Here is a 27934-nt window from a genome sequence, read left to right on the forward strand (position 1 = left end):
AGTTAGCTAAACTGATTAGTGAAGTGGTCTCTGAACTTTTGGTAGTACACCATTATTAATTAAAAAAAATAGCATATACCCAATATTTGTATACTTATTGGCTTATATATACTTTTTGTATTACTAAATTATATATATACTTATAAATTATATACTTTTTGTATTACTAAATTATATACATTATACATGGAAATGAAACTATAAAGAAGTTCTCCTCTTTCTTTTCTGTACCCTAAAGTGCTGTCACATCAAACTTTGAAGACTAATGGATAACAGACTTGAACTCATGAGGCTAAGTTCATGGGTTGGATTCCAGCATGTGCCAGTGTGCCTCCTGTGGGAAAAACGAACTGTTCAAGAGCCTAACTGAAATCTAATGGCTATTTACGCCCTTATATCATGACGCTGTGAAGAACTATACCCTGTAATGTTCTATATATTTTACCACTTTTCTTTCTTGGGTTAAGTGGCATGTAATTCATTAGGCTGCAACATTATTTCATCTTATATTTCATAGCAAATACCTACTACAATTGTCTGTCACAAATAAAGATGCAACATAGGCAAGGAAGGACTACTGAATTATAACCGTTCTGCATTTTGTCACAGGCATACAGCATCAAGCCTTACTCTCACAGTGTGAGCTACAATCAGGCCATGGATCTCAAAATAAACAGCAGTTACTATTCAAGAAAGATTTCATCTTTGATGACTATCCTTCCTTTCATGTCAAAAAATTACTAAAAAATGTAGTCTCCCTTTGATCCCTTCATTCAATAAACACACTTAAGCACCTATTATGTATCAAGCTTGGTTCTAGGAATACCTTTCATTCTATTTCCAGTAACATCGTCCTGCTGTAATCCTTCGTTACCTTTCCTGTAGGAAATTGAAACTAGCTTGGTCACTCCTAATGCCCCTTTCTGCCACTGCCACTCCAATCCATCCTCCTGACAAATTCATTTTCTGAAAGTAGACAGCTCCAGTTACATGCCCAGACTGCTCAAAAACTCCTCCAAGTTTTTCCAAATTAAATGCACTGCTTTACCTTGGCATTGGAGGCCTTCTACAATATGGTCTCAACCTGCTTTTCTGGTATTATTTCCCAACATTCCCTTACACGTAGCCTTCTGTCAACTTGGGTTATTTCCTGTTCCCTAAATTTTTTGTTTTTAAAGTCAAAGTAATATATGCACATGGGTAACAAATCAAATAGTGGTAGAATAGCTTATGGTGAAAAGCAAGTCTCTTCTCACCCCCCATACCTAAGCTTTAAAAAAATTTTAATTCTTTCTGCACTTACTTTGATCATTTCTTAGTTTATTAACTTTAAGACAATACCTATTGATTTAAAAATAAGAAAGATGAGGGACTTACTTACATTATGCCCCTTCCATCCATCACCTTCCTCCCCACTGTTTGATAATTATATTAATTTCACATAAACTTCTTGTTTTTTCTATAAGTTTTAGACAGAATCCTAATTCTTCACTTTGTAAAAGGAGGGTAATAGTGCCCATACATTCTTTCCCTCAAACTTCCCCCCACCTGCTAATAGCTTATTTTTATTAATATTTAAGGTTATTAATATTAAGAAAATTAACATTCTCTCCTGTAACCACAACCAAATCCTTCATGCTCTCACTACAGCTTGATTCTCAAAGCTGAAAGCCTATATAAGCAGCAGCATTTTCATGACAATATATTGCTCAAACGCAGGCTAGGAAGTGTATTAAATTTCCTTTCATATGGGCCCCTAACAGTGACTTGTGGGACAATCCAAGGGGACTTTAAGTCTTAGATTTTTACCACACTTTCCATTCTTCTGAGAGCCCTCTCTTACCCTCCCATCAGGATGGGTTGTTCTCTAGGCCTTGCTGCGTAGATATTATCTCGGGATATATCTTCAGTGCTTTCCTGGTTGAATCCACTATTTTCAGTTTCCCATGTCTCTCTCTTTCTTAGACTACTCCCTTGTAACTTCCAAAGAAAGGTGATGTGGAAGAAAACTTTCTGGATCTTGCACATCTGAAAATGTGTCTATTTTGTCTTCACATTTGTATAATTTGGCTTGCTACCAAATTCTAGAATAAAAATAATCTTGCTCAAGAATGTTGGCGCCATTCGTCCACTGTCTTCTAGCAGTCAGCACTGCTGATGAGCTGGATGATGCTAGCCTGATATACACTTTTTGGTACGTGACCTGGTTTTTCTTTCTGGAAACTTTAAGGATTTTCTGTCCTTGTATTTCTAAAATTCCACACTAAGTGAGATAAATATGGTCTCCTTTCCTTCAGAATGCTAGATGCTTGGTGAACCTTTATAATCTAAAGACGTGAATTCTTTACCTCTGGGGGAATTCTGACATTTCTTTGATAATTTCCTTCCATCCACTCTTCAGGGTTTCTCTTTTTGCAACAACTCTATTAGCTGGATACTGTATGCCTGGAATTTAATTTTCATCTTTTTTCCTCCTATTTTCTGTCTCTTTTCTGAGAGACATCCTTGACTTTATTTTCCCACCCCCATACTGAATTTTTTATCCTGGCAAATCTTATTTTAAAATAAATCTTCAAGTGCTTCTTTTCTCAATATTTCTTTCTTTTTTTAAATAGCACCTTCCTCCACTCCCTACCTCTTCCTCCCCAAAATGGATGCAATCATTCCAAACCTCCTTGAGGATAGTAACTAGACTTTTAAAAATGTTTTTTCTAAATTGGGATGCAGAGGATACAAAAAATGTTCTTGGGGGTGGAGAGAAAAGATCAATGCCTATGGCCCAAGTTGCAAAAACTTGCAAAAACTATCCCCAACACATTTTTCTGCTCCTTCCCAGTTGAAATTTTTACTAATCATATCAGCAAGCCATTTTCTATCTACTTTTATGTATATGTGACGTCACAGTAGCATAATAGGCACAATATCCTTGGTTGGTATCTTGACCCCCAAATTGTGCTTTATGTCACCAGTCTTTCCAAGTTATGGGACCATGAATATTTTTGAAATGAATTTGAGGTTCAATTAGGACATAATACTAATGCTTGGGCAATCTTGGACAACAGAAAGGAAAGCAACAATGTGCCCTTCTAGCTCATACCTGGAATCCAATGAGATGGATGCAGAGAGGGATATCAAATTTCTGAAGACATTGATAACCAAGGACAGACTGATATTTGCATGTGACAAACCTACCTTAGGTCACTAAATCACCTGTTACTGAAATAAATCTGTCACATGACAACACAGAACTACAGTTTGATAGTTTGTAAAGTTGTGTTTTTGACTGTAAGTATACAGTGAAGCAACTGTAATTTTATGGAAAAAGAATTTTATCAATGAAGTAGAGCAGAGATGTAAGTTATATCCATTATAATTACTCTGTGAAGCTAACATTTTTACATTTTCTGGCACAACTGTACTTGAACTGATACATGGATATCTGCCCAGTCATTACCACAAAAACTTACTTTGTGTATTTTTAAAAGTTATAAAAAATTCCATGTTTTTATTTTTACAAAGTCTACGTTTATTTGCTAGATAAAGGTCTACCTGTAGGCAAAATTGTGAAGCTGCCAGCTGGTCTACATCACAACCCTGTATCCTTCATCTACACTCCCAGCACTTTCAGACATTTGGTACTCACAGTTGCCAAACTCAGAGGTGTTCAATACTCTCAAGCTATGAATGGGAATTCATTCGTTCATCTATTTAAACATTTATTTATTGAACACCTAATACATGCCAGGCACTCTTCTAGCTGTCTGAGATATACAATAAATGAAACAGACCAAAATCTTTGCTGTTTTGGGGAGAGACCTAATAATAATAATAATAATAATAATAATAATAATAATAATAATAAGGCTCTTGTACTTTTGCTTCTTCCTGACTGCCTGGTCCTGACGGAAGTGTTTCTGATCTATGACATATTCTCTTAGGCTCTTTCCTTTTTGTTAGAAGGCAATTCAGATTATGGGCCAGGTACTGCACTAGGTATTAGCAAAACTACGATACAGAAGAGTATCTGCTCTCTAGGAATTTACCTAGGGCTTCAAAGATGTACTATTGGGAAAATACTTGTTGAGATATGACCCTGATAGATAAAACAAAGTCAGTTCAGTTAAAAAATATCTATGGGACTTCCCTGGTGGTGCAGTGATTAAGAATCTGCCTGCCAATGCAGGGGACACGGGTTCAATCCCTGCTCCGGGAAGATCCCACATGCCGCGGAGCAACTAAGCCCATGCACCACAACTACTGAGCCTGCGCTCTAGAGCCCGCGAGCCACAACTACTGAGCCCGTGTGCCACAACTACTGAAGCCCGCGCACCTAGAGCCCATGCTCTGCAACAAAAGAAGCCACCGCAATGAGAAGCCCGTGCACCGCAACGAAGAGTAGCCCCCGCTCGCCGCAACTACAGAAAGCCCGTGTGCAGCAACGAAGACCCAACATAGCCAAAAATTAAAAAACAGAAAAACAAAAAACCCCTATAATTTTAGGAATTTGTAAAGAGTATCATTTTAAACATCACAGAAAAATGGCAGAAGAAAATTCATGGACAGGTGGATCTTTTGTTGTTCCTCCAGTCACAGAGAAAGCCACCTCATTTGTTTCCCAGGACCAACAAAAGGTTGATAGGTTCCATCTTAAATGGTCTTTGAGGTTCACCCCTTACTGGGAAAAAATTAACGGGAAAAAATTAACTCAATGTTTCCTTTTCAAGTTGAAAGGGAAAATATAAAATTTTGTTCTTAAAATGTTTTTAAAAAGGATTAAAGAAAAGGGACTGAAACAGACACTGCTTACCTGAGTTATATAAAACCTAATACTGTAACATGCAAATATCAAGAAAACAAACTGGGTGACATTAACTGATTTTAAAGAATGATTCAACATTTGGCATTATGCCCTGCCTTGTATACATAATTTCCTTTTTCCTCCCCTCCCTTGAGTCAGGAAGTGTGTTCTTAAGGCATTTGTATTTTTTAAATTGTTTTTAATGTCAGAAAATATTGTTGAAGCTCAAAATAAAATATTTAAATATTCCTTAGTAAAAGCCAATAAATAAGTATTTTCTACTCATAGATACGTAACCATTTTTTGGCCTATCATAAAAAAAAGACCCGACAAATGAAATTATAAGATTTTATTTACCTCTTAAATATAATCCAAAAGTAAAATGAATAAAGCATCGCTTTCTATATAGATAATTATAGTTCAATAATATACTTTTTTTAATTTGAAAAAGATACGTTAATTTTTTTTTGATGATCAAGATACATAAAAATTATTTGGCTGTGACACAAAATTAGTCTTGTCATTCAAGCTATGGTGAGAAACCACATTTTAATTTATTCTAGATTACAATTTGACCAAATCCGATTTACTTGATTTGCTAATGAATAATACATTCAGAATTTTTCATTTAGCCAAATTCTTTAAGAGAGTATTCTAGGCCAGCTTCTTGAATCTGTGTTTGAGAAAACAGCATTGCTGGTTCTCCAGACTAATATTTTCAATAACTGCTGGAAAGAGCACTGAGTTTTCTCCCAATTGGGCATCCCGATCAACAAATTTAATTCTCTTTAAAGAGCAGCAGGATAGCACAATTCTCATGGCAAAATATCAAGTTGATTTTGGCAGGATTTTAGATTAAATACAATACAAATTATCATTCACTAAGCACATTTTAACAAAGTTATGCTTTGAAAAGTGTGCCTACTGTTAAGATAAAATTACTTGCTTAAAGCTAAATATAATTGATTAAAACCGTCAAAGTTTTTAAAGAACCAATTCCAACAAAAATCTGTTTTTAAGTTCTTGACTGTTTAAAATAACACATTCTCCTACTCATCAAAATGTTACTTACATTATTATTACATAGTAATCTCCTAAATATTAGCAGGTTCACAATTTTGTTCACGCCTAGTTCAATACTGAGAGTTACAGTCATCTGTTTTATTATACAAAATTACAAACACTAACAAGATTAAAAATTACTTTAGCACTAAAAAGGCAATGTAAAATAAGTTTACAAAATATACAGAGTTGAAATATATAATACAAATAGCTGGCTTAATTTTAGTAAATAGAAATATTATTCTTTAAATGTTCTATAAGAACTGGTTTTGAATTTTGAAAAGCTTCTTAAAAGAACATTAAAGTGAAATAATTGTTTAATTAGTATAATTATACTTAGCTCTAACCGAAACATTTTAGTCTCTAAAGAAGTTGAACAAAGCTTACCTGTATAGAGCGAACACGAAAAGACAGAAATTTAAACATGGCTATGAAACCATGATGGTGATAAAGAATTTCTAACGGTAAAACTTAAGTTAGAAAGGGAAGGCCAAGCCCCTGCAAAGTTTTCCCCTACCAGCTGTTCCGGCAATTAGAAAATTTCCTGTCAGGCGGGTCCTGAAATGCTAGAGAAAGAGGCCTGACAATTTTCCTGTGGTAAAAGAAAGGAGAAACGTAATGGCGAGGGCACTAATGTAGCTGATAGGTAGAGAGGCCAGAACAGGAAACCAAAACAGATTTGCTGATAGCAAAATCCTGTTGAAATGTTCGTACTCCTGGTTCCCAGAAATCCAGACAATTTTCACAACCCGTGAAACGAACATTATTTTATTTCAGAATCCTGAGATATGCTGGTATTTCTTAACTATACGACACTTTAAAAGCAACTGAAACTAGTCAGCACAATTAAAATAACAAGTCATCAATTCTCATGTGAAATTTTACCCTTCGTAATGTTTATACACACACTCCAAAGGACAGTTTCAAGACTATTTTAAGGTTATATATAGACATGTCATGGGTGTTCCCTGTCAATGAGGAAGAGTTTCCGAACTATGGGAAGAAAATGACTACAAGAAGCTTTTTGATTGTGATGTAAGGACAAATTCTTCCTGTCTTCAATGAAAGTGAATTACATATAAATTCACAATGGTTATAAACATCAATTATCAACCAGGTTAAAGACGTCAAGGCCCACAGTTAAAACTCACATTCCTAGCTAATAAAATCTAAATTAAAAAAAAAGTCCACTCCCTGGGCTATTAGTGAGCAAAAGGAACATTTACTGAAGAAGTCAACCTGGAAAAGAAGGAGGGGTCAAGCTACCAGACAATCCCTTACTCCATTTCATCCTCTAATAGCTTCCAGAAGTTATTCTAAGGTATTTTTGCTTTGGGAAATATTTTTGAAAGTATGCCAGTATTCAGAACATGATCACCGAGATAGCGGCATTTAAACAAAACCAAAGGACAGAAGCATCGAGAGCTGTGGGAAAATACTTTACTTAATGTACACAATCTATGTGGAACCAATAAAAACCTCAAATGTTAATCTACATACCCTATACAAATTTAATAAAATCACTGAATTTTCAAAACCTGAAGATCCTCTAAAAATCACCAAGCTTGCCGCAAGCTTGAAGGAACTATGATCAAGGCAGGGACATATTTGATGACAGAGCTATCTATCATGGAAGCTCAGTGCTGCTGTCCTGTATTGAGCAAACATTAGAGGGTCCATTAGGTGCTACAGGTACCATGTGAAAGGCTAGGGCTCTTCCTCCTAGATCAAATTTTTATGGCAATGTTCTATAAATGACCTAATGCAAGTTGAAGAATAAAAAAAAAAAACCTGCTTGGGACTTCCCTGGTGGCACAGTGGTTAAGAATCCACTTGCCAATGCAGGGGACACAGGTTTGACCCCTGGGCCGGGAAGATCACACATGCCGTGGAGCAACTAAGCCCATGCACCACAACTACTGAGCCTACACTCTAGAGCCCGTGAGCCACAAATGCTGAGCCGATGTGCCACAACTATGGAAGCCCGTGCGCCTACAGCCCATGCTCCGCAACAAGGGAAGCCACCGCAATGAGAAGCCCGCACACCGCCAGGAAGAGTAGCCCCCGCTCGCCGCAACTAGTGAAAGCCTGCACACAGCTACGAAGACCCAATGCAGCCAATAAATAAATAAATAAACAAATAAATAAATTTATTTAAAAAAAAGACTGTCAAGAAGAGGCAAACATCATGGTTACTATAGAACCAATTAAGGGGTACAAAATAAAACAGGAGTGTCTCTGTACAGAGCAGTCATCAATTTTACTCAAGTAATACTTAAGAACAGAAGCAACTAAATAACCTTTTCTGAATTTGAAGGATCAGTCTAAATTGGCTTTAATGACTAGTGATGCTCAGGTTAACAATTCACATTTTGCTGTGAGTTATGCTTTTTAATACTACCCCTAAAAAATGAAGCAATATTTCAGATAGCAAAATCTGAACTAAGTCTCCCTCAGTTGAAATGATACCTTAATTAAAACAGCATGGTACTGCTGTATAAAAGCAGAGTGACAGAAAAGAATGTGACACTTTACATCTGAGGGAGATGTTAGGATATTTGGCTACCTGTTTAGAAAATGCAAGCCATAAAGGAAAACATTGATATAGATTTGATTATAAAATTCAAAAACTCCTCTATGTCAAAAAGCACCATAAAGTTAAAAGACTAGCTCACACGATTAGAATCCCTTATATACAAGATATCACTGAGCAACTGCTTTACTTGGGCGTTAGCTGTCTCCGAACCAGAACGAACCCATATCTCATTATAAGCAGTTGAAACACTGAAAAATGCCTCAGTGCTCCTTTTGTGTGTGCTCAAATATCCATACCATGTCTAAGTATCAGAGGTATTCCAGGAGTCTTGTCAGGCTTAGAAATATTTTGGCAGTAAACCCCAGTGTCTACGAGAAATGTTTGGATATTTTGTCAATTTTGTATGAGTACAGAAGGGACACTGCTTATGGCATTTATTAGTATTTAAGCACAACCCATTGTCCCTATCAGATTAAGCTTCAGAACAGGCAAACAGCACATAGGAGGAACTCAAATAATGGCTGCCCAATTAAGTATCATACACTGAAATCTGAAATGGACACTACTTGTGTGGTTGTGCACATGAAACCAGATATTATTGTTGATATTTTCCTGCCTCTAACTTTAACTATCTTGAAATTTCTCGTATTAAATTTTCAGCTAGTTTTTCATTTTTGTGTTTTATTGGTTTTATCATTTGCCTTACTACTTGAAAAGTAATTTTATTATAAAAACTATGCATGTCCAGTATAGAAAACTTAAATAATAAAAAGAAGAAAAACAAAAGAGGGAAAAAATCCTCTATGTTGGTGCTTTCTAGTCTCTGTCTGTATATACGCACATATACACATGGACCACAGTCCACATATTATCACTTTTTTTTTCTGTAGAGGGCCAGAAAGTAAATGTTTTTGACTTTGCAGGACATATTGGTCTCTGTCAACACTGCCACTGCAACGTGAAGAGGAATGGGTGAGGTTGTGTTCTAATAAAACTTCATTTACAAAAATAGGGGGCAGGTCTCAGGTATAGTTTGCTGACCCCTATTTTCTATTATTAAATCATCCTCAATGCATTATTTATTTTTATTTTTATTTTTTGCAATACGCGGGCCTCTCACTGCTGCGGCCCCTCCTGCCGCGGAGCACAGGCCCCGGACGCGCAGGCCCAGTGGCCACGGCTCACGGGCCCAGCCGCTCTGCGGCATGTGGGACCCTCCCGGACCGGGACACGAACCCGCGTCCCCTGCATCGGCAGGCGGACCCCCAACCACTGCGCCACCAGGGAAGCCCCATCCTCAATGCATTATTAATGACTGCAGAGCATTCTACTATATAAATCCCCTATTGTTGGGTATTTGATCTTCTATATCACTGGGATGTCCCCATCTTTTGTGCACATTCACAATTTATTAGAAATAATTTCTGGAAGTGGCACTGTATTTCTAGAGGTAGAGTATGCAGCATTTTAAAGTTTCTTGATCGTAACATATTTGCCAAGTTGTCCTCTGGGAAGAACCTAAAAAACAATGAGAGAACCACACCAAGACCTCAGGCAGGGGTAAACTACAACCAGGCAGGGCCAGTCAAGGGCTAAATCTGGTCATGCCCATGTCTATTTACATAAGCGCTCCTGCTGTTTTTTTCCCTACATAATGGCTACAGCTGACTTGAGTAGTTGCCACAGAGCCTAAAATATTTACTACCCAGCCCTTTATAAACAAAGTTCGCTGACTCATGGTCTTGAGTCCTCCAACAGAATGAGCAGCAAATGCGAACGCCCTGAGATTAGGAATCGGCTTAATGAATTCAAAGCACAAAGGAAAGACCTTGGTGGCTAGAATGTGGTGAACACCAAGGAAAGAGAAGGAAATGGGGAAGTAGGTTCGGGCCACATTAAGCAGGGCCTTACAGACTATCAAGAAGTTTGGATTTGGATTTGAAGCTAACCTTACTCGTTTTAGGCAGCGGCATCAATACCAATCTCCCAAACCTGTAAGTCCTTTTGGGCTTTTTCCTTTCTAATCTAACTTCCTTCCCTTCATATTTAATCCATCAATAAATTCTACTGATTTTATCTCTGAAATAAATCTCAAATCTGTCTATTTCTATTTTCTCTGACACTGTCAGTACAAACCATTATCATCTAGTGCCATCTAACTGGTTTTCCTCCTTCCAAATATTTCCTGTGCAATCCTTTCTCTTCATGGCAGCCAGAATAATTTTAAAACAGAAATCAGGCTTGGTCGTACACCCACCTCACATTCTTCAATGGCTTCCCATCCCAGAATAAAACTCAAATTTCTCACAGTCTATGGAACATAAAGCAAACACTAATAAATGCTACCTTGATTCTGACTTGGGAATATATTCAGTAAGTTATTCAAATATGATATCAATATTTGGTTTTAGACATATTTTAATCATGTTAATATCAGACTATTTCCTCTTTACTAAAAGAAGAATGAATATTCAATTTAAAAAAATGTCTTTTTATTATCTATTAATACACTTAGTTTCTCTCCTTTGACCTACTGATTTGATAACTCATATCAACAGATGTCCTAATATGCCTGTATTCCTAGGAAAATTCCATTGTTTTAATATAAGTCTGTATTTGATTTGTAAATTTTTAAAAGGATTTTTCTGTCTGTATTCATAAAGTGTGACAGTTTCCTTTTCTGCGTTAACTTTCATTTTCAGGGCTATGCTAACTTTATAAAACGGACTAGAAGGTGATACAATTTTTTCCTATGCTTTAGGACAATCTATTTCTTGAAAGTTTCCAAGATTTCTCCTACTGGAGCCTGGGGCCTGGCACTGTAGTGGTGGGGGGACCACTGTAGTGGTGGGGGGACCACTGTAGTGGTGGGATGTGTGTGGCGGTACGCATTCTTTAATAACTTAAATTTCTCCCTTGCTATTGGTAAAGTCATAGTTTTTCTATTCCTTCCTAAATATCGTTTAGATTTTCTTAGAAAACCACATATTTCAGCAAGACTTCCATATCAGTACAGAGATATATTGAGTATACTATTATGTTTTTTAAATAAAATTTAAGGAAAATTTCAAGTGTATCTAAAAGTAGACTGAATAGTATAACAAACCCTCATGAACCCACCACTCAACTATAACAATTATCAACTCATGGCCAATCTTGCTTCATATACTCACTTCCCCCCACTCTCACAATTATTTTGAAGCAAATCCTAGACATTATATCATTTCATCTGTGAATATTTCAGTTATTATGATGTTTTAATCTCCTTCCTATCTGTGGTTATATACTGTTTTGCTTTCCTAATGTTGTGCATTTGCTTTTTTTTATTTTTCCTGTTTTCTAATTCACTGATTTTGGAATTTAAATTTAAATCCTTTCTCTTGCTTTTTTTGTTTGTTTTTTTTTTTTTTTGCGGTACACGGGCCTCTCACTGCTGTGGCCTCTCCCGTTGCGGAGCACAGGCTCCGGACGCGCAGGCTCAGCGGCCATGGCTCACGGGCCCAGCCACCTCCGCGGCATGTGGGATCTTCCCGGACCGGGGCACGAACCCGTGTCCCCTGCATCGGCAGGCGGACTCTCAACCACTGCGCCACCAGGGAAGCCCTCTCTTGCTTTTTATGGGTTTACTTTGTAGTTCTTTTTCTAGCTTCTTTCACTGAATCCTTAGTTCCTTTATTTGAATTCTCATTTATTAATAATTTTTTCTTTCAAGTATAATTCTGACAATATCATATAAGGTACTACTATATGCTAAGAACCATGCTTTACATGAAATTACTTCAGTTAACTCTCACCACAATGAGATAAGTAAATACTATTATCTACACTACAGATGAAGAAACTAAGGCTTAGAGAGAAGTTAAGGAACCTGCTGCCCAAGTTCCCACAGTTTGGAAGTGGAAATGGCTGTGATGTTGGTGGGAGCATAGATAGGCAATTCTATCTGGGGAAGGAGCATGTATATGTATGGTCAGTGGCTGACTTAGGTCAGAAGCCAGGAGGTGCTAAACCTTTTGATAAGACCCTGAAGGAAGACAGCTCGATAGAGGGTCCATAGCAGAGTTTCTGAACACTTTTTCTACACCATACGTTATATTTGTCTGGCGAAACCCAAACCTTGGTCAAACCCAATTATCAACCATCTTCATGACTCCATGATGGCTGAACCCTGCTGGAGAAAAATAAACTGCTATAATAAAAGCTTAAAATTAACATGTTCTTAACCAATTCCTTCAGATACAGTTTTTTTGTATGAATCAATTTTTCAGATACTAAAGGATTTAATATCTAAGGATTTCCATTTAAGTACAGGAGAATTATTCTGTAGCACACATCCATCAGTAGATAATGTTATAAAGTGCTATGGTTCTAAGGTTTTAAATCAGAGATGGGAAATAAGTTTTATGATCATCAACCTGAACCAAATGGTAGTGGCTTCCTAGAGCGCTGAGAGGGGTTGCTTCTAAGGCCCTGTGTCAATGGAAAGCATGCTATATTCCACTCACAATATCTCCCCTGAGCATGACGAGAGGGCGAGGGGGCAGCACCACCGATGTCCCAGCTGGAATCTTGCAGTAAGCAGCAATACACCCTAGGTGGTATTGCTGGTCACTGTATTCACGCATTTTTTTTCCTGCTTAGCCTGAACTTTTTTTTTAATAATTTTTTTTCTCTCTTTCTATTTATTTATATTTTTGGTTGTCCTGGGTCTTCGTTGCTGCATGCAGGCTTTCTCTGGTTGCAGCGAGTGGGGGCTACTCTTCATTACAGTGTCTGGACTTCTCATTGTGGTGGCATCTCTTGTTGCGGACCATGGGCTCTAGGCACGCAGGCTTCAGTAGTTGTGGCACGTGGGCTTCAGTAGTTGTGGCTCATGGGCTCTAGAGTGCAGGCTCAGTAGTTGTGGCGCATGGGCTTAGTTGCTCCGCAGCATGTGGGATCTTCCCGGCCCAGGGCTCGAACCCGTGTCCCCTGCACTGGTAGGTAGATTCTTAACCACTGCGCCACCAGGGAAGCCCTGGAGTTCTTTTTACTTAGTCATTTTTGTCTAAGATGGTTAAATTAAGAGACTCATTTAAGTACAGGAGTTACAACGTTCAATACACCAGTATTTCAGGTTGACTCAATAAACCATTCATACTTCAAGAGAACTTACATGAATTTTCTTTCTTTCCAATTATGGTTTAGATCAGTCAAATTGAACAAATGGGTATTGTGATAAGTAGACTACAGCAGAGGAGAAGCAAATTTGGATCAGAGGGATCATATGAGTTAGGCAAGCCACGATTTTTTTAAAAAAGGGGGTATTTTTTTTTTAAAGCTCTTAGGGGTGGAGAAAAGGGACACTAGAAATAAAAAATAGCCCTGAAAGAGGGCCAAAAATGTAGTAAAGGAAAACTTACATGCTTGGAAATTTTGCCTATTATACACACACTCTATTTAATGTGACCATGCAGTGCTAATTATAATGCTATTTATTCTCGGAAATATTTTCCTAAGTGGTATATACTTAAATCTACTAGAGCATATCTTCTCTAGTAGATTTAAGTATATGCTCTAAGTGCTAAAATATACTCTCAGCTAATGAGAGTTAGATAAACAGACAATACTCTAAACAATTAGTCAGTGTCATTAATGTAACACTCCACAAATGTTCCCTGCCAACGAGCAAGCACTCTACCGTACTTTACTGTTTTGAGTGGGTTCTTCGCTGTCTATTGTCTACTCCTCTAGGGTTTCTCTTTTTTAAAAAAATTTATTTATTAATTTTATTTATTTTTGGCTGCCTTGGGTCTTTGCTGCTGCACACGGGCTTTCTCTAGTTGTGGCGAGCGGGGGCTACTCTTCGTTGTGGTGAGCGGGCTTCTCGTTGCGGTGGCTTCTCTTGTTGTGGAGCACAGGCTGTAGGTGCGCGGGCTTCAGTAGTTGGAGCACACAGGCTCAGTAGTTGTGGCACACAGGCCTTAGAGCATGCGGGCTTCAGGAGTTGCAGCGCGTGGGCTCAGTAGTTGCAGCACGCGGGCTCTAGAGCGCAGGCTCAGTAGTTGTGACGCACGGGCTTAGCTGCTCCACGGCATGTGGGATCTTCCCAGACCAGGGATCGAACCCATGCCCCCTGCATTGGCAGGCGGATTCTTAACCAGTGTGCTACCAGGGAAGTCCAGGGCTTCTCTTTCTGTAGTTTATTTTGTGTTTAACCCATGATGACTGAAAGAGTTATGCAAGTGTATGCTGGACTCACAGCTATGAGTATCATTTTGGATGTTCAAATGCAAGTTTTAAGGGAGCTTGAGGGAACCTTCAAAGAAATGGAGGAAACCAGCAGAGAACAGGGAACTGGTGAAATTCCCTGGATACTGTGAAGGCCGTCATACAAATCACTGCTGCCTTAGGGTTACTATATGAACAGTAGCTACGGCATGCATAGAAGTTGGAAGAAACTACCGCTAAAGGCCCATGAGGAGATTTGAAAAGAATGGGGCACTGCTGGTGTACTCCTGCCTGTGACCTTTACAGGGGTGCTGCTCTTTAACTTGGCATCCAAAGTCATCTACAGTCATCTCCATTTTATCTTTTTAAACCATTTTTACCACTACTACTTTTAACACGCTTTCTCCAATTCTTTTTTTTAATTAATTAATTTATTGTTTATTTTTTGGCTGCACTGTGTCTTTGTTGCTGCGTGCAGCTGTCTCTAGTTGCAGCGAGCAGGGGCTACTCTTTATTGCGGTGCGCGGGCTTCTCATTGTGGTGGCTTCTCTTGTTGCGGAGCTCAGGCTCTAGGCGCGTGGGCTTCACTAGTTGTGGCTCACGGGCTCTAGAGCACAGGCTCAGTAGTTGTGGTGCACGGGCTTAGTTGCTCCGTGGCATGTGGGATCTTCCCGGACCAGGGCTTGAACCCGTGTCCCCTGCATTGGCAGGTGGATTCTAAACCACTGTGCCACCAGGGAAGCCCATGTTTTCTCCAATTCTTAACAATCATGCATGTGACTCTGATATAAGAGCTACAAAGACTGCGTTGATAAATATAGTGTTTAGGACTGTAGTAATATAATATTCACAAAGTTAATGTTATGAGTGATTAATGTATGCATGGTTATTAGAAATAAACAATAAGGGGAACAGAAGGGTCAAAGGACCAAATTAAGAGAAAGTCAGTTCACAGTTTTGTCTGAGGCCAGGCCTACTGTCAGCCAGAAAATTACTGGATACCACCCTAGTTCCTAAGAGGAACTAGGTGAATAGTCTGAGAGAGCAAGATCAGCATCTGGGAGGAAGAGGACAGGAAAATTAACACTTACTGGGCTCTTCCTTTGTGCTAGGTACTTATTTATCTCCTTTAATTCTCAAGCCTCAGAAGAACCTTTGCCTGCTACTGTAAGAACCATTAAGAGAATTATTTCCCCACTAAGCAAGAAACTGCTTTAATGATTCTTGGATGATTATGGAGACCTAAACAGCCCAGACTCCCTATTTCCTCTGCATGGATCATCAGAGCATGGAGTCCTCTGGCCAGCTGAGAAAGGATAGAAAATTCTGGAGTCCAGGAAGGTATCTTGGCTTAAGGGGCTATACAGCACCCTACCTTCTGCTATGAAGGCAGTCTCTCTCCCAGCCCTACTGGAATAACGGATAAAAATAATCAAGTCTCTCCAGCAGGGAAGGGAGAAAACAAAATACACTGGCTGGAGCAAGTTAACTGGTGAGAAATTCAACTAACTGTACATAAATATGAATTAACACGCAACCATTCCTGGGGAGGGAGATGGTGGAAGGTGATGACTACCTGTTATATTCTGGTATGGATCAATTTAATTAGATAAATTTCGTATACTTCATGAGTGGAAGAAATAAAAATTTTACTTCAGGTGCATAAAGACAAGAAAGGATTGAGCCATCAGAAAGCCACAAGAAAGGAAAACAGCATTAAATTCTAGAAGATGAAAGAAAAGTAGATCTAGGATATAGGAAGGAGGCAGATCGGAGGGCAAAGAACAAAGGGAAGAGAGGAAAACATGAGGTGTGAAGAAGGGAGAAAAATCCAGACAGAATGAAATGGCTCTACCACAAATAGAAACCAGGAGACATGCTCAAGAGAAATCACAGGGGCAGCTCCATATGTCAAGAAGGTCTGAGTGAAGATTAAAGGGTCAAGTAATGATGCAAGGCTTGTATAACAAAAAAGTAGCAGTACCCAGTGTTCTCGATACCCTTTCAGCTCTATTCATTGTTCCCTCTGGTATTTATATGATAGCTAATAACCTTATACTATTTTCTCCTGACTCAACAATTTCAGATATTACCTTTAGACATCCTATTACAGCTGACGTGACACTCATATCACACATTTTGGTTAAATCAATATTGAGTCTTTACAAATATTATGACTATGTAAACACTGTTCACTGCTTGAAGTAATATACTCTAGTTACATTTCTTGTATGCAACGTTTCTATTTTTGTTAAATTTATAGTTGCTTTGTTTTAAAACTTGCTTTCTTTTCTTTGCACCTATCTCAAATTCTTCTCACTTTGCCTCTCAAGTGGATTTTCAATACTCAAACCTACTGGACAATTCATAACTTCTTTTTTTCCCCTGAAGACAGCCCTCCTGGAAACATCTGTCTGCTTCAATCTGGACTGAGTACTCTCTAAGCCTACTGAATGAACTAGTCTTCTGAAGCATCCTTTATTCATCATAACGGGAAGGAACTTTCTTCACTGTGCTTGTACATGTTGGGTCTTTTGCTGCCTGAATCTCATGTCTTTCCTTTAGTTAATAACCTTCTACTGTTGGCAGAAGAAGGTATTCTTCTTCCAAAGAATAGGTACATGTCTGAAAATACCTTCATTGAAAATCATTTTCACTAAGCATTTCAAAGGCACTGCTCCTTGACTTTTAACTTTCAATGTTGAAATATCGTATATTATTCTTATACCCAGGCCATTATTTTATAAATTTCTTTATTTTTCATTTTTGGCTGCGTTGGGTTTTTGTTGCTGTGCTTGGGCTCTCTAGTTGCGGTGAGTGGGGGCTACTCTTTGTTGCAGTGCACGGGCTTCTCACTGCGGTGGCTTCTCTTGATGCGGAGCATAGGCTCTAGGCACGTGGGCTTCAGTAGTTGTGGTACAAGGGCTCAGTAGTTGCAGCGCGTGGGCTCTAGAGCGCAGGCTCGGTAGTTGGGGCGCACGGGCTTAGTTGCTCCGTGGCATATGGTATCTTCCCGGACCAGGGATCAAACCTGTGTGCCCTGCATTGGCAGGCGGAGTCTTAACCACTGCGCCACCAGGGAAGTCCCCCAGGCCTTTATATATGGTATGAAAAAAATTTCTAAAAGCTTGTCTTAGTCTGTTTGGGCTGCTATAACAGAATACCATAGACTGAGTTGCTTACAACAAACAGAAATTTATTTCTCACAATTCTATAGCCTGGGAAGTGCAAGTCCAAGTCGCCAGCAGATTCTGTGTCTGGCGAGGATCTGTTTCCTTGTTCGTAGATAGCCATCTTCTTGCTGTGTCTTCACAGGGCAGAAGGGGTGAGGGAGCTCTCTGGGGTCCATTTTATAAGGGCACTAATCCCATTTATGAGGGCTCTGCCCTTCTGACCCAACCACCTCCCAAAGGCCCCACTTTTAAACTTCATCACATTGGAGCTTGGGCTTCAACATACAAATTTTGAGGGAACACATCCAGCCCACAGCAAAACTTTTAGGATCTTCTCTTTATCCCTGGTGTTTTGATATTTCATAATAACGATCCTTCTTGAGTAGGGTGGTTCTTCTTCTTTTTATTTTATTTTATTTTTTTGGTCATTATTAACAGGCTTTCAGTAGGCTGTTTTAATCCGGAGACTCGTGGTCCTCATGTTGGGGGAAAAAAATTTTTTTTTTTGGCATTTTAGTATTCTGCCTAATCGAAGAGCACGATTAGCACTGTACCATTAAGAAAGAGAAAGTGCTGCCAATTAAAATGTGTCACACCTTTGATTATAACAAACATTCTGATTTCAGAGATATTAAGATGTTGGGGGGGAAAACATGTATCTTATGGTATTTCTTTCCTAATTTCTTCCCCTCCATTTCCCCACTGTCTCTTTCTGGAATTCCTATTAGGTAAATGTTAAATTGCTTCTCTTTCTTTTTCTCTCCTACTTTCTATTTGTCTTGTTCTATTTTGGGGAAAGTTTCCTCCATTTTAGCTTCTAAATATTCTACTAAAATATAAAATATTACTATCACATTTTTAATTTCTAACAGTTTCTTCTTTTTCTGTTTTTAAAAAAATAGCATACTCGGCTTCCCTGGTGGCACAGAGGTTAAGAATCCGCCTGCCAATTCAGGGGATACGGGTTCGGGCCCTGGTCCGGGAAGATCCCATGTGCCGCGGAGCAACTAAGCCCATGCGCCACAACTACTGAGCCTGCGCTCTAGAGCCCGCGAGTCACAACAGCTGAGCCCACGTGCCACAACTACTGAAGCCTGCATGCCTAGGGCCCGTGCTCCACAACAAGAGAAGCCATCGCAATGAGAAGCCCGTGCACTGCAACAAGGAGTAGCCCCTGCTTGCCGCAACTAGAGAAAGCCTGCACGCATCAATGAAGACCCAATGCAGCCAAAAATAAATAAATAAATAAAAGTAGATTTAAAAAATAGCATTCTACTCTTGTTTTAGGAAATCAATTTCACCTCTTAGCACTCAAAGGATATTAATTTATTTTTTCTTTTTCCTTTTTCCTGCATTGTCCGTTTCCCCCAAGATCTTATTCTTTCATGTTGGAATCCTTTCTCAAGTGTCTGGTGATATTTGGCTTTTAACTCATTTTAAGAGTGATGCACTAAGAAGTGGACCAGATGTTCTGGAGCTTGTCAACTGGTAGGCTTTCTTGTAGGTTAAATGGTCAAGTAGCCAGCCTTTACACTGAAGATCTCCCAAATGTCAGTATCTGAAGGTCTTTTATCAGGTATCATTCAGTTTCTTCAGGAAAGACGACTCTACTCTCCTGTCTGGAGGATATGGTCTCGGTTGGTGAAATGGGGAGGGGAAGGGGATCATAACACCATTGAGGAGTAGGCTTTCCCTTGATCTCCCTGTTTCCAGCCCAGTGTCTCACCCCACTTCCTACTATGCCTGGGGTTCCCCATGTATGGAGCCTCTCTGGTTCATTTTTCTCTATAAAATACTTTGTCCCTTCCAGGGGTAGGAGAGGGGTTAGAGTAAAGGCTTTTTATATCGACATTCAACCAATCTCTATTTTCAGCCTGGGCCATACCTCCACTTTCCACAATACTTAGTGACCTCATTCTTGAGCTCTTCTGGGGCTTTGGGGCCCTGAATAAGGCTTGCTTCTTGATGATATACTCCTCACCAGCACTTAGGTCCTATAACTTCATCTTGTTATGACTCTTTTATCTGCTTTTCATATTTATATATTGTGGTTCAAATAACAGAAGTGTTCTAATTACAAAGACCCTGTTTCCGTTTCTTATTGTCCTTGTTGTTTTCGGTGATAATTTCCCAGAGGACAAGAGGACAAAAACAGCTTTATTTTGCCATTTTAAAACTGCAAGTTTCCCTTATGTGTTTCTGTGTCATTAACTACTTCGTTAATGAATGATTAGATGTAGTCAGAGTACAGACTAAGCTGCTCTAACAAAAAGGCCCCAAAATGCAAAGTCTCGAGCAAGGTAAGTGCCTATTTTTCTCTCTTGGAGCAGTCCATAGGCACGAGGCTAGGTTAGAGTGAAGAGGTGTCGCTAGATCCTTAGGTCACTAAGGATCCAGGTTTCTTCTCTCTTGTTATTCTCTATCTGCCCTATAGTCTTGTTGAGGCCAAAACTGGCTAATCATCACACTCTGCATTCTAGCCCATAGAAAAGGAGTCAATCAACCTACAAGAAAGCCTACCAGTCGACGACCTCCATACATACAGTTAGCATCTCACAGTTCCTATGGGCCAGGAATCTGGGCCAACAAACATGTGAGCTTGGAAGCAGATCCTTCTCCAGTCAAGGTACAGATGAGACTCTAGCCCTGGCAAACTCCTTGACTGTAGTCTGTGAGAGACTCTGAACCAAAGAAAGCCGTGCCCAGATTCCTGGCCCACAGAACCGGTGAGATAATAAATGTATGTTGTTTTAAGCTACTAAGCTTGGGGTAATTTGTTATGCATAAAATAACTACTGTGACATCTCAACTTTCACTATTTAAATGATCAGTAATTGACAAAAACTTTTAACTGTACATTAGAGGCAAATACAATTTAAAAGTATAAGGCTAATACATATTTGACCATCTTTTGGATTTAATACCATTAAAGAAATATTAGGTTTTCATCTTATACTCAATTCCTATAATGTGGAATGATCTCAACAACTTTACCCACGTAGTATCTTAGTCCTGCACCTTTTCAACCTACCTCTAGAATGCAGTTCACTTCCAGATGTAAATGTTGCTAATGCTGTGAGTACTCAGAGGCAAAGTATGAGCCATGTACGCAGAATACCACAATGGAAAATTATTTGATTTTAGACTTCAGAGAATAAAAAATTTAGAGGTTTTCCTTCCAAAGGAATTGTTGCAAAAATAAAAAAGGTGGCTGATGGCAAAAAAAATCAATATTAATACTTACTGATTGTTTTTACATTTGCTTAAATGCTAATAAACATATACTATAGACCAATGAAGTAAAATAACCCAAATGGTTTGGGAGATGCAGAAATCTAGACCAAATCTGAAGGCAGCCTTGGGCACTGGGCCCCATGACAGCCAAGACTTAATTCACATGTTCCTTTAATTAACAAGCACTGATGGAATACCTACTGGGTACTGGGAGCCCGATACGTGGGTGTAAAAACAAGGAGTAAGTCAGACATGGTCACTGCCTCATGTAGCTCACAGTTTAGTAGGAAATACAGACAAGTAAATAAGCAATGGAATCTAGTGTGGTGTTGTCATGTAGCGTACACATAGGCTGCTAGGGCAGCACAAAGGAAAAATACTCAATTCAAGGTGGAAATGAAAGTGGTAGCTGTGTCAGGAAGACACCTCAGTTGAAGTGATAGCAAAACTTGGACCTAAAGGATGACCAGGACTTCATTGGAGGGGAGTGGTAATGGAAAATAATTCTGGGAGAGGGACTATCACCTATGAAGGCTCAGGAGTAAAAGAGAACCGGAAACATACGACTGATTAGACTTTCAGTAGAGGGTAGAAGTGTGCAAAGGTTTTATTACGCAGGGTCTGTCACACTGCATGCAGAGTTTGGACTTTATTTAAAGGAAGCATAAAACTTATGAAGGGTTTTGAGAAGAAGAGTACAATGATCCCACTCTTTCATAACTGATGTTAAAAAGCACATAGAGGGCTTCCCTGGTGGCACAGTGGTTGAGAGTCTGCCTGCCGATGCAGGGGACACGGGTTCGTGCCCTGGTCTGGGAAGATCCCACATGCCACGGAGCAGCTGGGCCCGTGAGCCATGGCCGCTGAGCCTGCGCGTCAGGAGCCTGTGCTCCGCAACGGGAGAGGCCACAGCAGTGAGAGGCCCGCGTACCACAAAAAAAAAAAAAAAAAAGCACATAGAAACATCTAATTTTTTTTACATACTAGCAATAACTAAATGGAAGACACAACAGAAAAGAATTCCCACTTACAATAGAACAAAAACTATAAAATGTCTATGAATTATCTTAATAAGAAATGTACAAAACCATATTAAGAAACCATAAAATTTTGATAAAGGATATAAAAGAATATCAGAATAAATGAATGTTCTTGGAAGTGAAGACCCAATTTTTATTAAAATAATTTTCCTCATGTTAATTTATAAATTTAATGCTATTTGCATAAAAGTCTCAATAAAATTTTCAGGAGTGTTTGATAAACTGATTCTAAAGTTCATCTAGTAGATGTATAAGACTACAATTTTGAAAGGTAAAAAAGACAGGAAGGCTTGCCTTGCCACATATAAAAAACATATAATAAAAGTACAGTAATTGAAAAGGTACGTAAAGTCAAAACATTCATGGATGTTGTGGGTTGAACTGTGCCCTCCAAAAAGGTATGTTCAAGTTCTAATCCCCGGTACCTGTGAATGTGATCTTACTTGAAAATAGGGTCTTTGCAGGTGTGATAAGGTTAAGATGAAGCCATACTGGAATAAGGTGGGCCCTAATCCAATGACTGGTGTCCTTATAAGAAGAGGGAAATTTGGACACAGACCCACAGGGAGAATGCCATGTGACAATGGAGGCAGAGATTGGAGTGATGTCTACAAGCCAAGGAATGCCAAGGACTGCCAGCAGACAACAGAAGCTGGAACAGGCAAGGAAGGATCCTCCCCCAGAACTTTCAGAGAGAACATGGATCTGTCGACACCTTGATTTCAAACTTCTAGTCTTACAAACTGAGAGAATAAATTTCTGTTATTTAAGCCACCCACTTGTGGTACTTCATTAGGGCAGTCCTAGGAAACTAATACTAGGGGTATATGGCTAATTTACATCTGGTAAAAGAGGGATCTCAAATGAGTGGGAATGAATGGGTTTTATTTATTCAGTAAGTAGAGATTAGGACAACCCATTTGGAAAGAAAAGTTATATTTCTGCATCGTAACAGGTACTAAAATTCCAAGTAGACCACAAATCTAAATGCAAAAAACAAAACCATAAAAGTGGTAGATGAAAATGTGAGAGGATATTTTTATAAACTTGATTCAGGGAAGGATTTTCTAACTAAAACATGAAACCCAGAAGCCAGAACTGACCATTTAAAAATGAAAACTTCTGTACACATACAGTGAAAGACGACATAATCACTGTTAAAAAAAAGTAGGGGGAAAACATTTGCAAGATATATTATAGACATGGAGTTAACATCCAGAATATATACAGAGATCATATAGACCATAATGAGACAGTAAGTAACCCAAAAGAAAATTGGGCAAATACAAAGGCCAATAATGCATGGACACTTCACTAATAATCAAATGAGATGCAAACTGAAAAGAGAAAGTATGATTTATTTAGTGTGGCTCAAATTAAAAATAATTTCTGATAATATCTAGTGTTGAATAGGGTATGGTCAAACAAACACTCACATATAGTGAAGTTTTTACAACTTTTTGGCTTGGAGGGCAATCTGGCAATGCTTATTGAGATTTAAATGTTCATATCCTTTGTTCCAGCACATCCTTTTCTAAGACTATGTCCTACTGAAATACAAGTTCACAAAAATAAATGGGGGAAAATTACATTAAGTACAGGACATGCACAAAACAGAATACTATGAAACCATTTAAAATAAGGCAGATCTACATGTATTGGCATAAAAAGATGTTCAAGACATATTAAGTGAAAAAAGCAAGTGGCAGAGTATATATATTTTGTAAATATCAATAATAATTGTCTTATATACAGAAGAAAATGATGATAATAACTGAGCTGCTAACAATGGTTTTCTTGCAAGAGGAGACAATTTATTAATTCATTTATTTAATATTTAATGAGTGTCTATTACGTGCCAGGCACTGGTCTAGGTGCTGGGGATTCAGGACTGAACCAAAAACACAAGATGAGGAAATGGTGAACAATCATTTTCAACATTAAGTATCTCCAAAAAATAATGACCTTTATACTTATTTCACTAATAAATCTATGGTTAGTTTGCTTTTTTTTTTAAGTTTTTTTTTTAAATGAAAAACCTTCAACAATGTAAAGTAGTTTGTCTTGTCCTTCTCTTAAAATCAGTCTCATCAAACAGTTTTTAAAAATGTCACTGGCACATTCAAGAATGTATTTTGGTAAAATTAATGTGAAAGCATCAACAAGTTTCTAACACTGTAAAATCATTACTTTGTTCAGTTTAAAAATAAGAATACTTAAATTTTATGGTATCTGATTTATCTGTATCCCTTATGATACAATATTTTACTTACAGTTTGTGGATTAATCTCCTCCTCTCCCATAGGTTCATCCATAATTTGCTGTCCATTCTGTGAAAAGTATAGCAAGTAGAAAGTTACCAAAACAGATCTCACATCAGTTTAAGTCAAATGAAGACAGGTAAAACAAAACCGTATAGGAATATTTTCACCCCTAAAGGGTTCTAATGAAGTACAGAACCACCATTTAAGTATGCAGTTGCCAATTTGCAACAGGTTGTGCTTCAAAAGTTAATGTGTAAATTGATTATTTAAAACTATAAAAATATTTTTTCCATGGAAATGATATAATAAATGATGGTTACCTTTCCAGGTAAGCTCTTGAGTTTAATAGTTAAATGCACTACAGTGGTCTTATTTAAACCTCACCAAACATTGTTTACAATACATTCTGTGTCAAAACACATTCTAAATTCCAACTCCATTGAAAATCAGGGCAAATGATTAATTATTTGGGGGAAAATTAAGCTAGGTCTCTACATCAAAGAGGTTCCAGATGGATTAAACGTTTAAATGTCAAAAAGTAAAATTATACAAGTATTAGAAGAAAATATAGGTGAGTGCTACTTATGAGGTAAGGAGGCAGAAATCATAAAGGAAAAAAAAATGACATTTGAATCCATAAAAGTTTAAAACGTCTTCTGCCGGACATTAAAAAGATAAAGACAAATTGATTACAAAAAAATAAAAGCAACATATGACAAAGGGTTGGTATCCTCAATACATAAAGCACTTCATTTTACAAACCTGTAAGAAAAAACAATGAACCTCAACAGAAATGAGCAATAAGGGAAAAAAAGAGTTCAGCCTTAATACTAATCAAAGAAATGCATTTAACCAAAAGATACCTTTGCCTTTCAAATTGCTAACGATTTACAGAAAAAATAATACCCAGTGCTAATACGGATATGGGGAAAAGAGCACTCTGGATATACTGCTGGAGAAAGTGTAAATCAGCACAACCCTTCAAGAAGGCAATCTAAGTCTGTATTTAAAAAACAAAAAGAGACACATAAAACTTTGAAATGTCCCATCATTTCAACTTTAAAAAAAAAAAAGACAAGTGTGCAAAGATGTACATATAAGAATGCTCACCATAACTTTTTCCAAAAAGAACTCCAAATTGTAAACCTAAATTCCTAACAATAGAGAACTAGTTAAATATATCATGGTACATCCATATAATGGAATACTATGCAGTCACTAAAAATGATGATAAAGATGTAAATTTACTGACATGGAAAGACAGTCACATGTAATAAGTGAAAAAAGCAGTTTACAAAACAATATGAATTGTAATGATCCCATTTTAAATAAATATATACATGTTTTAATGTATATATTTGTATGGGAAAAACTCTGGAAGGATATACACCAAAATGTTAACAGTGGCTATCTCTGAGTGGTAGAATTTTAGACAATTTAAATTGTTTGTTTTGCTTATTTGGATTTTCTAATGTGTCTACAATGTCTATGATGAATATGTATTATTTGTGTAATTAAAAACAAAACAAAACCAAAAGTCAGGTATACGTAATGTCTTCTCTAGTTCCCTCACTGGGAAAAGGAGTAAATGCCCCTGACCACTTGTTAATTCAACAAATGTACAAGGATCTAAGCTAACCATCTTTGGAGAATCATCAACTGGGAAATAAAAGGTAGCCCACCCATTACCCCACATCGCACATGAGACAGCTGCTCTGAACTTGAACTCCTCTCTCTACTCTCCCTATCTCTATTTATTCACCCAACCATTCATCCATCCATTTCATTTCATTCATGCTATGTTCTAGGCACCAAGCTGGAGATGAAAGGTTAATGAAACATGCCCCTATCCTAAAGATCCATCTTACAGGACCTCACAGGTCTACTGACCCTTAAAAAGGGTAACTTTCATTTTCAAACACTCAGAGTATGTTCCTAGGTTAGGGAATGCCCACACAATATTACAAAGCACAGAAATGGTGCCAAAATGCAGAAAAGGGGGAGGCAGGTATAAAATCTTTATTTTCCAAAGACACTTTCAGAGGCTATGTATTGCCCACTTCTTTGGTAAGGACTCAAATAACTCCAGGATACATCCTCTTAAAAGCCACAACCATTTATTCAACTGAACACTGATGATTTTTATCCAAACATTCCAGACAAACCTTAAACTAGCTCTTAAGAACATTGGTTTTGGAGTCAGACACCTAGATTCAAATTTCTGCTCTTACACTAATTATGAAGCCTTGAACAAGTTATTTAAACTATCTAAGCTCTACTTTCTTCATATGGAAAGTGGAGATTGAAAAGTCTTCAGAGAGTTGTGAAGACTAAATGAGATAATGACATAAGACCTGTCACATAGTAAACAATCAAAGTTAGCTATTTTAATTATAGCCAAAATTCAATCACTCCCTCTGTGGCCCACCAATCTGCTACTTCTCCTGCATTTGCTCTTAGTAAATGGTATCATCATTAATCTAGTAGCCCAAAGTAGATTTTCTCATTAATTATACACAGTGTTCTCTTCCGACTGACACAGATCTACTCAATGGCTCCCCATTATTTGGCTTTTAGAACCCTTGGTTTAACTTGAGCTACATTTATATTTTCCATGGGAATATAATTTGAGAATCATCTGCTCCTTGTAATTTTCAATGCAAAGTAACAATCACAGCTTATAACTTACTTTGTGGTGTGGTAGAAACAGCACTAAAATCAGAATTGGTAGACCAGGGGTAGAGTCCTAGGTCTGCCACTTAAAAGCTTTATGATTTGGGGCAATTCAGACTTTCTCCTAACCTATTACTTGATCTGTTCAAAATGGGGATACCTGCCCTGTCTACTCAAAGGGTTGCTGTTAAGCTCAAAACTGAGATAACTCATAAGAAAATACATTATAAACTGTAAGAAGCTGTACCAACGCAAATTACTATTATTAAGGTAAGGTAGCTTCATGAGGATAAAATAATACTGCATAAAGACCTTTTGATCTTAGAATCAGAAAAAGTTTAGAATTGGTAAGGGATCCTGAAAGTTTTCTGTTCCAAATATACTCATATCATATGCTTAAGTTCTTTCTATCCCATTCTCACCTATATTTGAACACTATCAGGACAAGAAAGAAGTATCTCACCAGGCAGCTTACTATACTAACTCAGAAAAAGCACTGGCTGCTCGATAATGCTCTTCTTCATACAGTAACTTTCCTCAAATGCAAATTTCCTTTAAGAGGATTACTAATACATGATGACTAACTTGCCTGTACTCTATCTACAAAGTCACAGAAGTAAATCTACAGCTATGACTATAAACTACCCCAAGTCTGTTCTTTCCTAGATAACTCGAGGTCCTTCAAACACTCCTTTTAGAAGATGAGACCACTTTCTTCTCTGAGCATGCATCCAATTCATCTGAAAGGGTAGTAAAGAGAATTGTGTGCAATTAACATTGCAACCTTGATATGACCAATGCAGAGTAAAGTAAAGGGCATATCACCTCCCTTGCCCTACATAATAAACTTATATTAATGCAGTTCACATATGCATTATTTTTGGAAGGTCCACAACACATTGCTCGGTCATATTTTTTTCCCTGTTTTCTGTCTGTTACTTCCT

The 27934-nt window shown here is 38.0% G+C and overlaps 1 protein-coding gene across 5 annotated transcripts in view; it reads right to left on the reverse strand.

The window, feature by feature from the left end:
* RPS6KA3 (ribosomal protein S6 kinase A3) overlaps window positions 1–27934 on the reverse strand; it is a 109571-nt gene that overhangs the window by 55002 nt on the left and 26635 nt on the right. For 3 of the 5 annotated variants that reach the window (XM_082864201.1, XM_082864203.1, XM_082864202.1), the window contains one exon: window positions 24327–24383. In XM_082864201.1, the coding sequence (XP_082720327.1) occupies window positions 24327–24383 (57 nt within the window). Of the gene's footprint in view, window positions 1–6247; window positions 6389–23489; window positions 24300–24326; window positions 24384–27934 lie in introns of those variants that run through there. The other 2 variants (XM_082864205.1, XM_082864204.1) reach the window with 2 other exon arrangements.

This window comes from Leucopleurus acutus, assembly GCF_964270905.1.
Source record: "Leucopleurus acutus genome assembly, chromosome: X".
Taxonomy (NCBI): Eukaryota; Metazoa; Chordata; class Mammalia; order Artiodactyla; family Delphinidae; genus Leucopleurus; species Leucopleurus acutus.